Below are 15,330 nucleotides of genomic sequence, written 5' to 3' on the forward strand. Positions count from 1 at the left end.
TCTTCACAGACCCGAGACCTGCCATTAAAAGGTTGCTGCAGTGCAGTTGATTAAATCTACCCCCAGAATTTCACTGGTATTTTGATGATATAAATATTGAATACTAGAGAGAGGATATAATATGTATTTGTTAACTAACCTGGGCCAGCATCAAAGATACCACACCATAGTGTTGCCTGAAAGTTATACAAAGAGGAGAGGAAAAACAATTATTATTAGATTAACCAATGAAAACAAATGTAATTAGGTCATTATAACCTAATTACATCAATAATTACATACACACAAATACACATTATACATGTGTGTATATATATATATGAGTTAAGATAAAATCTGGGCTACGTATGTTTCAAAGCAGGTGGAACATCAGAACTGGTAAATATCCAAACGAGGTGTATACCACAGGCCACTCTTCAGACCAAGGGTGTCTTGATTAAATGAAGTTTACACTGTCAATAGGAGGCACATGTTCAAACACAGAAGATGCGGTAAGGGAAAAACCAACAACCTTGCACCCCAATAAACCCCTTTTGTTCCTGAAAGTTGTTTCTTACATTTTCTATGGATTGTTTGAAGCTCACCTTCCTACATCTCAATCCTTGGATCCTACATATACACACACACACACATATATATATATATATATATATATAAACATTTTATAATTATATACATAATTATAACACATGTACTGTGTTTTTCTCGGAGAATTAATGGTGGTAATAGTGTCTTTCGATGTCTATTTTTCAGTGCGTGGTGAGGAGCAAGCCAAGCCCTTGTTATAATTATGTATATAATTATAAAATGTTTATAAAAATTTACTTATGAGGTTATATTTCCGCGCTGACCACTTGGTAAAAATCATTTCTGATTTTACCCTTTAATATCGCATCAAGTGGCTTCTAGCAGCAGAAGCCTGAACTTCAATGGCCTTGCCCTACAGAAACGTTTCCGGCCACTTTTGGGTACCCCCTCATATATTCGATATACTCTCTACATTATAGACCAACGATATATATACACACCTGAATAAACACGGCAATCTATATATGGTATGATGAACAACTGTTATATAGCCATGAAATTTAGGATGGGGAGAGGCATTAATGTGGATTATAAGGACCCCAGTACATGACTGGTATTGTACTTTATTAGCCTAGCAAAGATGGAAAGACAAGGTGACCTCAGCGGGATTTGAACTCTGAACATAAAGTGTGGTAAATAAATACCACAAGGTATTTTGCCCAACAGCAATCAGACACAAAAACAAGAGAAAAGAGGGAGGACAATTTATTAAATGAACCCCTGGATATTACTGGTACAGATTTTCACTCCAGGTTGTTAATAAATACTCTGGCAGGATTTGAACTTGGAACATAAACAGATCAAACTAAACACTTTAAGGGAATGATTCTGTATTTAGCCCAGGGTCAGAGGAAAGAGGAAAATTACAAGAGAGAGGGGGTGAGGTGTTTTATATGGAATGAAAAGAAGAAAAGGAAAGATTTGAACTTGTAACGTTGAGGTAACGAAGGATGAGATGAAGTAAAGAATCTAGTCAGGTAACAACAGCAACAATAATAATTATGATGATTAATTAATGAAGTAGGTTACAGTGTCATTAGAGTGTGAGAGAGAGAGTTGAAGCACGACGTCCCATGGTGGGATTATGACATGAATGACTCAAAACAAGAAAACAAACGTTAATGAAAACATTAAAGAAACAGATTTGGATAATCCAAATCCATTGGGGACTTACTTTTGAACTGCCAGATGGAGAGGAGTGTCACCATCATTGTCCGCTTTATTGGCATCGATGCCATTTTGTTGTAGGAGGAGTTTAGCTGTGTCTGTGTGTCCATTCTGACAGGCAAGATGGAGAGGTGTATGACCACTGTTGATCACCACCCTCACATCAGTGCCATTCTGTTGTAGGAGAAGTTTAGCTGTGTCTGTGTGTCCATTATACGAGGCAAGATGGAGAGGTGTATGACCACTGTTGATCACCACCCTCACATCAGCGCCATCTTGTTGTAGGAGAAGTTTAGCTGTGTCTGTGTGTCCATAATACGAGGCAAGATGGAGAGGTGTATGACCACTGTTGATCACCACCCTCACATCAGCGCCATCTTGTTGTAGGAGAAGTTTAGCTGTGTCTGTGTGTCCATTCTGACAGGCAAGATGTAGAGGTGTCCGACCATCGTTGGTCACCACCCTCACATCAGTGCCATTCTGTTGTAGGAGGAGTTTAGCTGTGTCTGTGTGTCCATTATACGAGGCAAGATGGAGAGGTGTCCAACCATCGTTGATCACCACCCTCACATCAGCGCCATCTTGTTGTAGGAGGAGTTTAGCTGTGTCTGTGTGTCCATTATACGAGGCATGATGTAGAGGTGTCCAACCATCGTTGTCCACCACCCTCACATCAGTGCCATCTTGTTGTAGGAGAAGTTTAGCTGTGTCTGTGTGTCCATTGATAGAGGCAAGATGTAGAGGTGTCCAACCATCGTTGTCCACCACCCTCACATCAGTGCCATCTTGTTGTAGGAGAAGTTTAGCTGTGTCTGTGTGTCCATAATTAGAGGCAAGATGTAGAGGTGTCCAACCTTTAATATTTCGCTGAGTGACCTAAAAAAGATAAACAATAAAGACATTAAAGATGGCGTCAAGTGGATGGGGGGGGGCAGCGCAAAAATGAAAAATTTCAAAAAAAGAGAAAGAATCAGATTAATAAACAGGTGGAATGAATTTGGAGAGGAGTAAATAAATGAGGTTCATATCTTACCTGTACCCACAGACACACACATATATATATATATACATATAAACACTCACACACATATATATATACACTCTCACGCAAGGAAATGAGCAACTTTCGAAAGAGTCCCCCCACCAATTTGTTTATTTAAAAAATTTTTTTGCCAAAAAACCCCGATTTCGGACACGGAGGTTCGGGAAAATTGCCAAAAAATCGGCAGTGGAATTTCCACCCCCTCCAAAATTCTTCAACTTTGACTTTTTTCCCCCAACACTAACCCTAACCCCAACTACAGAAATGTTTTGAAATTTTTGTCCGAATCATCATCTCCGTATTTTTCCGCATATTCTTAAAAAAAAATTGTGAAAAAAGTAAAGAATGAAGGAAATGGGGGTGGGGGTAATTTTAAAATGCCGATTTTTGCCAATTTTTACCAATTTTTTTGCAGATTCGTATTTCCCTTAACCGAAAAGCGGGATTTGTGTCGGGGAAAAAAATTTAAAGAAAGGGTGGGTCTTTTTTAGGAAACGAAATTTGGGGCACTAAACTGTATGTATACATCATATACATATAACACACACATACATATATATACATATCTATATACACAAATATAATTGTATTCGCTAACCTGTAAAATGTTATTTCCTTTGCTACTTAACAGGACTTTGACTACATCTTCATAGTTCTTCCTCACAGCCAGATGTAGAGGTGTGTTGCCGTCTGAGTCCTGCTTATTAACATTTGCTCCCCTGGAAACTAAGGAGGCCACTGCATCAATTTTACGGCTGAAAGGAAGAAAAAAACATAAAACATCACAGACATTCACTTAACAGTTACATTAAATATACACTCGTGTTCAATTAAACGCATAAAAACCTATATATATATTACAGCCGCGTGTATATATATATATATATATATATATATGTCTGTGTGCGTGCATGCCTGTATAGACATAACTACACAAGTGTGCTCCCCCGACGAATTTGTTTCCCTGTAACTTCTAGGAAAAATGGATATTTTTTAATGAAATTTCTTTCAAAAATATGCTTCAGAAGGCGAAGATTCCAATTATATTGGAATTTATTGTGAGAAAAAATTTTTAGTGGGTGCAGAGAGAAATTTGGGAAAGTTCGCCCAAGTCTGCTTTCTTTCCAAAAAAATAAATATTTTCTAATGAAATTTTTAATAAAACCGTTTCAGATGGTGAAGATTCCACTTATATCGGAATTTAATATGAAGAAAAATTAAAAAAACTTGGTGGATTCGCAGAGATATACACTGATACACATCAGAAACTGAAAAGATGAACTTTGGAAAAATAACCGTGATGTGTGTCAGTATATATGTGTGTGTATCCACCAAATATTTAACGTTTTTTCATGTTAAATTCCGATATAATCCTAATCTAATCCATTTGAAAGGGATTTGTAGAAATTTTCACACAAACAAAATATCCATTTTTCTGAAAGTTTCTATAAGGATTTAAGTCAACTTCTCAACGTTTGAAAATTTGTTTTCACAACAAATTCCAATATAATTGGAATCTTCTAAAAGTTATAAGTTATAATCTTCTATAAGTTATCTGTCTAAAAGTTATAAGGAAACAAATTCGTCGGGGGTCCCAGTTGTGTAAGTATGCCTATATATATATACACACACACACCAATCCTATAGGGATATATATATATATATATATATATATATATATATATATATATATACACACATATACATATATATATCACCGGATTATATCGCTAGTTGAAATGTCAAAGTCAATAATATTATATAGGTGTATATGTGTATGTATATATATATATATATATATATATATATATATATATATATATATATATATATGCATGTATGTGTATGTATGTATGTATATGTATATATATTTATGTATGTATAGAGAGAAAGACAGACAGAGAAATATGAGCCACTGAAATACGTATAATCGTTAATACACAGTAAACAAATGTGTACGTGTGTGTGTATACACATATTAATAGGTGAGGGTATAAAGTATAAATATTTTTATCCCAGCGAGTGTACAATACAAACAAGGATTAAGTACCGTTGTAGTATCTACATATTTGGTATACATTGAAAATATATTGTAATCCTTTTGCGAAAGATGGAATGTCTGAAAATTATAGACAAACTAATTGATAGCAGATTTCTCATCAATCTAAAAAAACAACAACAACAACAGCACGTCGTAATTGGCGGGAAAACTACGTCTGCAAATGTAATGTTGTCATAGCAACAGACTATGCAAGGGAAAGTTTGTTGTTAAGGGCAACGAGACGTATTTTTACCGCCAAAAGAAACAGTGACCAACAAGGAAGTATGGCGGTCATATAACACACATAAATGAATATATAAACACACCCATATTTATTATATATGTGTGTGTGTGTATATATATATATATATGTGTGTGTGTGTGTATAAGTTAAACTCCAGTGTTTGACCCGAGCAAAAAAAAATAGTGCAATAGGTATAAAATAAAATGTAGTAAACGAATATGTAAAAAAAATACGTTGGCGAATGAGGGGTGGTGGAGACGACTCGGAAAATTCACACGATCAATCTCACAGGATCCGAAAACTCAACGTTTTAACATCGTTTACTACATGTTGTTTTACACCTATTACACTTTTTGTTTTCATTTTTGGGACCGGTTGTCGAGTGGGGTTACCGGATCGTGTGAATCATCCGAGTCCGCACCCCACCCACTCGCCCCGTCACAAAAATTGAACAAAAGTAGAGTACCGGGTGTAAAATAATGTGTAAAAAACGAAAATAAAGAACAAAAAATTCGCCGACGAATGGGGAAGCGGTGAGATTTTAATTTTCCGAGTCGTCTCCCCACCTCCTGTTCGCCATATTTTTTTTTCGATTGACGCAGGAGTGGCTGTGTGGTAAGTAGCTTGCTTACCAACCACATGGTTCCGGGTTCAGTCCCACTATACTATAGCCTCGGGCCAACCAAATCCTTATGAGTGGATTTGGTAGACGGAAACTGTAAGAAGCCCGTCGTATATATGTATATATATATGTGTGCGTGTGTGTTTGTGTGTCTGTGTTTGTTCCCCTAGCATTGCTTGACAACCGATGCTGGTGTGTTCATATCCCCGTCACTTAGCGGTTCAGCAAAAGAGACTGATAGAATAAGTACTGGGCTTACAAAGAATAAGTCCTGGGGTCGAGTTGCTCGATTAAAGGCGGTGCTCCAGCATGGCCGCAGTCAAATGACTGAAACAAGTAAAAGAGTAAGAGTATTCGTTTACTACATGTTGTTTCACACCTATTGCACTATTTTTTCCTTTTTTCTTTGCTTGGGCCAAACACAAGATTTTAACCTAGTGTTTCCCTCCTCTGTCTTCTCCATCTGAAGGAGCCATGTCCCGCTTCTAATGCAAGACACCTTTCTCTCCAGCAATATTAGCTCCCCCACCCCACCACCTCAACCAGTCGAGAGGTCTTTGTCTCGCAATTAATTGGTGACCTCACTGGTTCGGATGGCATGTAAAAGGCATCCAGTACACTCTGCAAAGTGGTTGGTGTTAGGAAGGTCGTCCAGCCATAGAAACCAAACCTAAGCAGACAGTAGTGTTTGGTGTGGTCTTCTGACTTGTCTGTTCCTATCAAACCCTCCTACCCATGCCAGCATGGAAAAGGAACATTGATGACGATGATGTGTGTGTGTGTGTGTTTGTGCAAAATTCTGGAACAATTTGTGACTGCAGAAGCTATAGAAACTAACAAGAACTTCAAACATGTTTTATTGTCCAGAGATGACCTTATGAAGCACAATTCAAAATATAATAGATCTCAAAATGTGTTGAGTGAGTTGCAGATGGAGGTGAGAAATAATTTCTGTAAGAAATTTACAGATTATTTACTGCCAAAACAAGCTAGAGAATCTTTCTTGTTGCTTTAGATCTCAAATAACATTTTCTTTGGAGAAAAATTGATCGATCTCTCCATAATCAATATGAAGAGAAGACACTGAATCACACTGGGTCAATTTTAAGAACTGTTGGCTCTCAAAGAATATCTCCAAAACAAAAATAATCTGTTTTGACAACAAATAACGAAAAAGATTTTTGTGATCCAATGAAGGGGATTCATGGAGAAAATGAGAAAAAGATGTTATTTGGTTACTACTATCATGCTGTTATCGTGTCACACTGCCACTATTATGGTATCTTTGGATATTCAAATAGTCTGGAATTGCAAAAAATTTCAAAACAAAAGCAGATCTCAAGATTTTAGTTAATTCAAGTCTTACCTTTTCACAGCATAATGTAAAGCTGTGCGACCTTTTTCGTCACTCATGTCCATATTGGCTCCAGATTCTATCAAGAAGGCTATTAGACTTGTGCTGCCCTGTTCACAAGCTGCCATTAAGAAAGTTTTACTGTCTGAATTTATTTGGTTGACCTGAAGAGAAGAAAGAAAAGATATATAAAATATATCAAAGGAGAGAGAGAGATAGAGAGATAGGAGGGAAGAATAGAGAGAGAGAGAAAGGAGAGAAGAAAGAGAAGTAAAGAAGAAGATGCTGGAGTGAAAGAAAGGGATATGAAAGACAAAGAAAGAAGATACACACACACACACACACACACACACAGTGCAACATGAAATAAAATGTCTTGCTGAAGAATACAACACACAGCCCAGACTGGGAATCAAACTCACTATCTCCTGATTGTGAACCTGTTGCCCTAACCATTGAGCCATTCACCTTCATATACATATACACACATACATACACACACACATATGTATGTATTTATGTATGTATGTATGTACGGGTGGAGGAACTCTCGAGAGTCAACGGCCATCCAATAAATGTCTTTAGGTTGTATCATGCACGGGAACATAGAAATAATCGGACTGAATACCCGATCGCGCGGTTAAACCATTGGGAGTGAAGGACTCCTAGCCTTTGTTAGGGCATCCTTCTAGGCGAAGGTAACTCAGGTAACTGGGATAACTCCGGCATAAAACCTGCAGCTCAGTGGTTACCGATGATGTTGACTTGTTCTTCTTTTCGGATTATGGCTGCTGTTGCTTAGTGAGTGGGATTGACTCAGTGCACAGCCTTTCCTTACTTAAATAAAATCTTCTTGCACAGGCATTGCACGATAACAACATTGATTAAGCTTCGTACAATGGCCATACTCGATAACGAGGGGGCAGCCACCATATATATGTATGTATGTATGTATAGTTCCAGTCATTCAAGTCCCACCACTGGTCTAAGTACAGTAAAGCTACAACTTCAAATTCTCACAAACATTTAACTTAGACATTGTTACCTAATTAGATTACTATATCCATACTTTGTTATATATATACTGATATGTATGCATGTATGTATGTATAGGATGACTCACGAGTCATCTTCGTAGTCATAAAGCGAGACAGATGAGTGACAACCTGGCCACTGGTGGTGGTGTAACACACCATACTAATCATATCTGTCGGGCATGTGGAAGAGAGTGTAATTCGGCAGGAGGACTTAAACGACATGCAAAGGTACATGAAGCCCAGTTACAAATACAGCCGGCTTTTTACCGGTAAAGGTTTTAGTTGCCAATTTTGTACAAGACATTGTAGATCTTTAGCTGGGCTAAAAAGTCACATTCGATCACAGCATCAATAACAGTTAAGTTTCGTGCAATGGCCATACTCGATAACGAGGGGGCAGCCATCATGTATAGGTTGTGTCTCCAATCTGGTATGCTCATTTTGTCCAGAATGCCAATCTACTGGAAGCTGTCCATAGATGTACAACCATAAAATTAGCCTCACTCAATCACTTATCATTTCTTAAATGTATTGCTTCTCCATGCATCGACAGAGAATTTTGTCATTTCTAGCAACTCACTTGATCCCACAAGATTATCCCTCATCTTTCAACAACAACTTTGACCACTTCTGGAATTTAATATCTTTACCACTCTCAGACATGCTTATAAAATAAAAAAACAAAGCCATTCCAGTTTCCATGGTATCGGAAACAAATATTTTATGCTCAGAATTGTCAGGGTACGGAATAAACTATCTACATTGGTTGTTTGCAGTCAGAACACTGTAACCTTCAAAAACACCACACTTTCTGTAATTCAGAAACACTGGTTCCTATGCACCCTTTCCTTTTTATGGTTCTTTTACTGCTCCCTTTTCTGTCTTTTAGTGTTCTATCCCATGTACGATGGCATGCACTTTAGATGGTCATTGGTGTCTTTCTTTACATGACTTGTACTTTCTGTATTTTCATAGAAGTGGACAGAGCAATATCGAGGGAAATCAGTACAAATATACCGTTTCATGGTAGATGGAAGAGTCTTTCTTATGAAACATAAGATGTCTGTCTTAGTAACAACCTCACTTTTGTCCGGCTGAAGAGGGAAAAAAATCAGTTGAGAAAATATCCCAGTTTATTACTGGTATGTATGATATCAATTATGAATTGAAGAGAACACTGACAAGATTTCAAACGTGGTATCTGATAGGAGACACACAGGTAAATAAGAGAAACCATATAAACAATGCAACTGTAGGGATTAGGCCATAAGATGGTGTATAAAGTAACTGAAAAGGGGAAGAGCTATAAAGGGTCAAAACCTCAGAAATAATTGTGTAGATTCTGAATATATCAGACTGGATTTTAGTTTAGTATTCCCTGGTAAAGCTCATGAAATTCTACACTTTGTTATCACTGATGTCTGGCATAGTAGCACTTTCATTTCATGCTATAATGATGAAAGAGGTTTAAGAAATGGTGAGAGAAGAACAGGATGTTTGAAATGAAGCATGGATCTTCAGATGTCATATGTCTGGTGAAACAGCAATGTGGGATCTACTTGGAAAAGAATGAAAGCAAATCTACAAGAAAGGTGTAGAGCACAGGTAAATCAAGGTGTAACAGGTAAACAGGTAAATAAAGATTGTTTAGTTCATGCATAAGCTCAAGGAAAAGATTGATAATCTATTTATGTTAGTCACTGAATCTATTACAAAGTAATTACTTGTAATTAGACATCTGTGACATCTTTGGAACGACACCAATCACAACTAAATATGAGCAACTATGGAAAGGTAGACACAAATGAAAAGAACAATGAGAAAATAAGAAATATTATGAAAGTAGTGATCAGAATTTTGAGCCTAAATGCGGCAGCAGTATCAGGGCTTACATTAGTTTGTAGCCATACAATATTTAAAAAGGTGTGAGTGGTTCATACACAACTGTATTACAGCTGTACAAACAACACTATCGACTCCACCTTGAGGAAAACACCTACCCTCACTAACTGGCAGACATTCACCCACCATTGAAATACATGTATGATGGTCATCAAGAAAATAAAGGATGTTTTTTTCTGCATTTCACACCATTTGTCAGCTATCTTTCCCTTCCAAATTAAAAGCCTCATTTTCTGGTCTCTTACCAAGAGTATCTCTATAGATTTTACAGAATCATTCCACCCACCACTCCCTAACCATGATGGTTCTCTGATCCAAACACAACTACACATTGAGTTTCATATATTTGTACCACCACAGCCGCCTTGACTCCCTGGTCCTTATAAAATTTTCCACAATCCCTACCCAATGGTAGTACTACTCTATTAGAGAAGCCCTGTTTTATAATTTTTGCTGATAGTGTCCTATCTGCTGACTACCAGCCAGTCATTCTAACTTCCAATATTTCAATTATGAAGTAAAAAGTCATAAACAACCATTATCTTTGTCCCTTTGGGTATCTTTTTCTATTCAAAGAGCACCAGTACAGTTCCATAAAGCCAGTTCAAGCAGGGGTCTGATTCCTACGTGACTCCCCAGTGTTTTGGTTATGTTTGACAACTTCTGCAAAAGAAATAGTGTAGCCCTTGACATCGGTAAAACCTTCAACTGTGTATGGCAAGAGAATTTCTTGACAAAGTCACCATTTATCTATAGGATCCATCTGTCCCCCATCTCTTGGACTGAATATTTCCTGCCAGAATATTCCATTGCAGTGTGTGAGGATGGGTTTCTCTCTCACTGACATTCCATCAATTCTGGCATACCTCATTGTCTGGTTGAATATTTATAAAAAGTGACAATGATGAGGATTAGAGGAAAGAGGTAAAGAAAGATATGAAATATTATGGACAAATATATCTGGTTATTTAGGAACATTTAATATTGTGTATAAAATAATAAACAAACATTCAACATTGAAGAAGCAATATAAAGTAAACTTACTGTTTCAGGATTTTCTTTGATAAATCGTTTCACATCTTCAAAGTTCCCAGTCAGAATCTTGCTTATAATCTTATTTACATCCATGTCTTTTGAATGAAAAGGAAAGTAAGATGGTTTTTAAAAACTTATAAAATGAAGTAAAGAGCAATTTAAAGAAGACGGAACAGCTAATTTGTGAAATTAACATGCAAATGGCTGAGTACACCACAGACGCGTGTACCCCTAATGTAGTTCTCAGGGAGATTCAGCATGACACAGAGTGTGACAAGGTTGACCCTTTGAAATACAGGCACAACTCATTTTCGCTGAGTAAACTGGACCAACGTGAAATAAAGGTTCTTGCTCAAGGAATCCTCCTACTCATTCCCCGCCCCCACCAACCCACCAACTCTCTGCGCATGAGTGGCTGGGGAAGAAGCATATTAATGTGTTAATGAATATCCGCAGGTTTGTAAGTAGTTGGACGCATCTATCAATGGTGCTACCACAAACCCCAGTGGTGCTTGATTATTGCACCCAGAATCTCTTACTGGTCACCTGATATGTTATCTACTTACCCGCCTATCTCCCCTCTCTTAACCATTTTGATACTAACCCGGCTGAAGCCGGCTCTGGCTCTGTGGTAAAATGTCTTGTTTTCATTAGTTTTGAATTAAAATCTTCCACGAAACCTTAGTCACAATTTGTTCCTAACACTAGCTTATGATGAATACATTATTTTAATAATTCTTGTTATATTTAAAATTAATTGAAAGAAACACAGAGCATCTCTACAGAATATGGTAACAAAAGGCTTTAAAATATATAATAGAGAAACAATTCTTAACCCTTTTGATACCAACCCAGCTGAAACTGGCTCTGGCTCTTTAGTATAAATGTCTTGTTTTCATAAGTTTTGAATTAAAATCTTCCATCAAACCTTAGTCACAATTTATGTTCCTAACACTAGCTTAATAATAACTAAGTTATTTTACTAAATTCTTTGTTATATTTAAAATAATTGAAAGAAACACAGATCATCTCAAAATAAATACAGTAACGAAAGGGTTAAGGGGGCATGTAAGCACAGCCTATATCCCCAAACTCTGGTCAATTCTTAGCCCCCATTCTCATCAACACTAGTCCACAATTGTGTTTCTGGGGGTTGTGTTCCCACTCTACCTTCTCCTGATCTCCCTTCCCTTCAAGCCGTGTACCTCTCAAGTATTTCGTTTTGGTTACTGCATGTATTTCCTTATGCATGCTGCCCTTATGAGGTGCATCTACCAATTGCAGCTATTGTGTGACACAACGATGTGTTACCAAATACTGAAACAGGGGTAACATGAAATGAAGGAGGGCCAGGTTGAAGCCCCTGCTTATTTCTCTCGTTAATGATGTGCTTTTTATATTATTACAGCCCTCCGCTGATTGTACAGGATCCGGTTTGAATTCAAAATGGAAGGAATTTAAACTGATTAACCTCAAGTGTCAAAATTTGGATGGAACAGTGTCATGCATGGAGCACATCCTATCACACACGCATTGATACATATATATATATATATATATATATATATATATATATATATACTAGCTGAAGGTGACCCGCTCTCGCGTGGGTAAGAGTGTGGTTGTTACCTTCTGTTGCTTCCTTTCAGCACGTAAAAAGCACCATCCGAACGTTGCCGATTGCCGTGCCGCTTTGACTGGCTTCTGTGCCGGTGGCACGTAAAAAGCACCAACCGATTGTTGCCGCTGCGAGCCCCGCTGGCACCTGTGCCGGCGGCACGAAAAAAGCACCCACTACACTCACAGAGTGGTTGGCGTTAGGAAGGTCATCCACCTGTAGAAACACTGCCAGATCAGACTGGAGCCTGGTGCAGCCTCCTGGCTTTCCAGGCCCCGGTCAAACTGTCCAACCCGTGCTAGCACGGAAAACGGACGTTAAACGATGATGATAATGATGATTCTCTCTCCTTTCTCTCTCACTTTCCCACTCTCTTACTCTTCCTTTCTCTCGGACTCTCCCTCACTTTCTCTTACTCTCTATCTTTATCTATCTCTCTCCCATTTATAAACAACAAAAGATCTTGAGTAAGTTGAGAAATAAAATATTTAGAAAGATCAATCATAAATATCAGGCAGTGGCAACGGAAAGGTCTGCTTCAAGGCAGACAGCAAAACGCTAACATTTAAAAGGGACAGACGAACTTGCAAGCTGAATAAAAATAATAAAATATTGGAAACCAAAGTTTGAAGGGATAGAATGTGAGGATAGTAGAGTCACCATGACTGGCATTTCTTAACGACGGAGAGCACCGTATTGACAGTTTAACGGCTAGCGTAAATTTTGAACTTGATGTAAAGAAAATTTGTAAACACCAAGTTTTGAAGTGATTCTTTCTCACGACAGTAGACTCACGATGGCAAGCATTCAAAACTTCTTCATCATGGACGGCAACACATTGATGATTAAAAGGCTGGCGCAAATGTTTTAGCTTGATGTAACAGAGAATTCCTAAACACTCACTCGCTCCTTTAAATTTTAATCCCCTTCCAGCCCCATTTAGATCCCTTTTCACATTTTGGTTAATATAACCCCGATTTCATTCGGGTCTACTGGGGCCACATTTTATAAGATGAGGAATTTTGTCCTAGAGGTGACGCCTTTCATTTGAGGAAAAAAATAGTTGTCATGCAAACTTGCCAGCACTTTTAACATAGGTGTGCATATTTTCAGCTGAACTGACCGACCACATAATGCACACATTATATATATATATATGTATATATATGTGTGTGTGTGTGTGTGTGTGCACGCAATATATATACAAATTATATCTCTCTCTATATAAACGGCAGTTTGTCTGTGCGTTTCTGTGTGTCTGTTTTCTCGTACCCTCACTCTGACCACGGCTTTCAACCGATTCTGAATGAAACTTGCACACACATACCCAATGTCATAATTCAAAACTAACGCAGCGAAAATTTTGAAAAGTTCCCCCAGTTCTGAAAAAAATCGATAAATTCGACATGGGTCGAGAATCAGAAACCCAAACCACGGACCGTCTAGGGGACGCAACTCCACACTTTTTTTCACTCTCAAAAAAAATTTACCATCATTTTTTTTTTTTTCCATTTTTTTGCTATTTTGTTGCGATAACTCTCTAAAAATGCTTTATAGTTATTTCCTTACAAACCTGAGCAACGCCGGCGATACTGCTAGTATATATATATAATATGTTAAATTAAATTAGAGATAAAACCACTAAAGACAAATCATCAAACAGTGAAAAACCAAAAACAAAAACATAAAAATAAAAATATAATATATAAAATATATAAAATATAAATTGAAAAATTTTAAATTATTTAAATTTAAAATAAAAATATTAAATTTTTATTTAAATTTGTTTAAAATATATATAACTATCAAAAAGTATTAAAAAGTTTAATATTCATAAATACAGATATATACGCTTTGTATATATACATTATATATACATATTTATATATAGACCACACACACACATATATAACATGAACGCAAGAAATATCTGATTCATAATATTTGTTCTCATGATTGTGTGTTGTTTGTGGCGATGGTAATTCTCTCTATGAATGCAGACAGCGAGATAAAGAACGCTGTTTGACGAACTTATAAAGGGAAAGTGAAGGAGTTTAGAGGGAATGGAGGAAATAGCGTGAGTGAGGAAGACAGATACATTAAACAATGGGAGTGGACTTGTCAAAGTGGGTTTTTGGCCTAGCAACGACACTTTTTAAGATAGGGATTTCTAACGTAGCCACGGGCATCAAACACCTCCTTTTACATTCCCTGTAAATTTTGGAGCAATCGGACAGGATTAGTGGCCTTGAAGCATCCAAGCGGGCTCGAAATACATTTCAGTTTTAATATATATATATATATATATATATATATATCACGTGATCACGTGACCGACCAGACCATCAGATGTTGTTACACATCGCTGGTATTAATGCGTTTCGAAGATTAAGTCCAAGAAGGAAGAAAGTTATTTACATATATCTATTCGTTTGCCCACTGGTGTTACAGAGACAGTAGTAATTCTAGTGATAGTGACAACAAGGATGACTCGCTAGTTAGTAGTTCATCGTAGAAAAAGTTTGTCTGTCTGTAGAGAGGGAAAGAGTAAGGTAGTCATGGTGCTGACTAGAAAGGAAGAAAAGATAAAGGTGGCATCGCCTTTCTCGCGGCTGAAAGCCTCTCTTTGCATGTTGAGCAAAGGGAAGTGCTGCTCTTGGTTAAGGCCGATGCAAAAGCC

The 15,330-nt window shown here is 37.3% G+C and overlaps 1 protein-coding gene across 18 annotated transcripts in view; it reads right to left on the reverse strand.

The window, feature by feature from the left end:
* Nucleotides 1–11,156, reverse strand: part of LOC115230773 (ankyrin repeat, PH and SEC7 domain containing protein secG-like) — a 29,045-nt gene extending 17,889 nt beyond the window's left edge. For 16 of the 18 annotated variants that reach the window (XM_036499824.1, XM_036499823.1, XM_029800912.2 and 13 more), the window contains exons 1-5: nt 11,042–11,156; nt 7,071–7,222; nt 3,396–3,552; nt 1,763–2,631; nt 140–176 (exon numbers count right to left, since the gene is read on the reverse strand). In XM_036499824.1, the coding sequence (XP_036355717.1) occupies nt 140–176; nt 1,763–2,631; nt 3,396–3,552; nt 7,071–7,222; nt 11,042–11,125 (1,299 nt within the window). In that variant the 5' untranslated portion in view covers nt 11,126–11,156. The remainder of the gene's footprint in view (nt 1–139; nt 177–1,762; nt 2,632–3,395; nt 3,553–7,070; nt 7,223–11,041) is intronic. The other 2 variants (XM_036499826.1, XM_036499825.1) reach the window with 2 other exon arrangements.
* Nucleotides 11,157–15,330: the final 4,174 nt, after the last annotated feature.

This window comes from Octopus sinensis, unplaced genomic scaffold (assembly GCF_006345805.1).
Source record: "Octopus sinensis unplaced genomic scaffold, ASM634580v1 Contig16364, whole genome shotgun sequence".
Classification (NCBI taxonomy): Eukaryota; Metazoa; Mollusca; class Cephalopoda; order Octopoda; family Octopodidae; genus Octopus; species Octopus sinensis.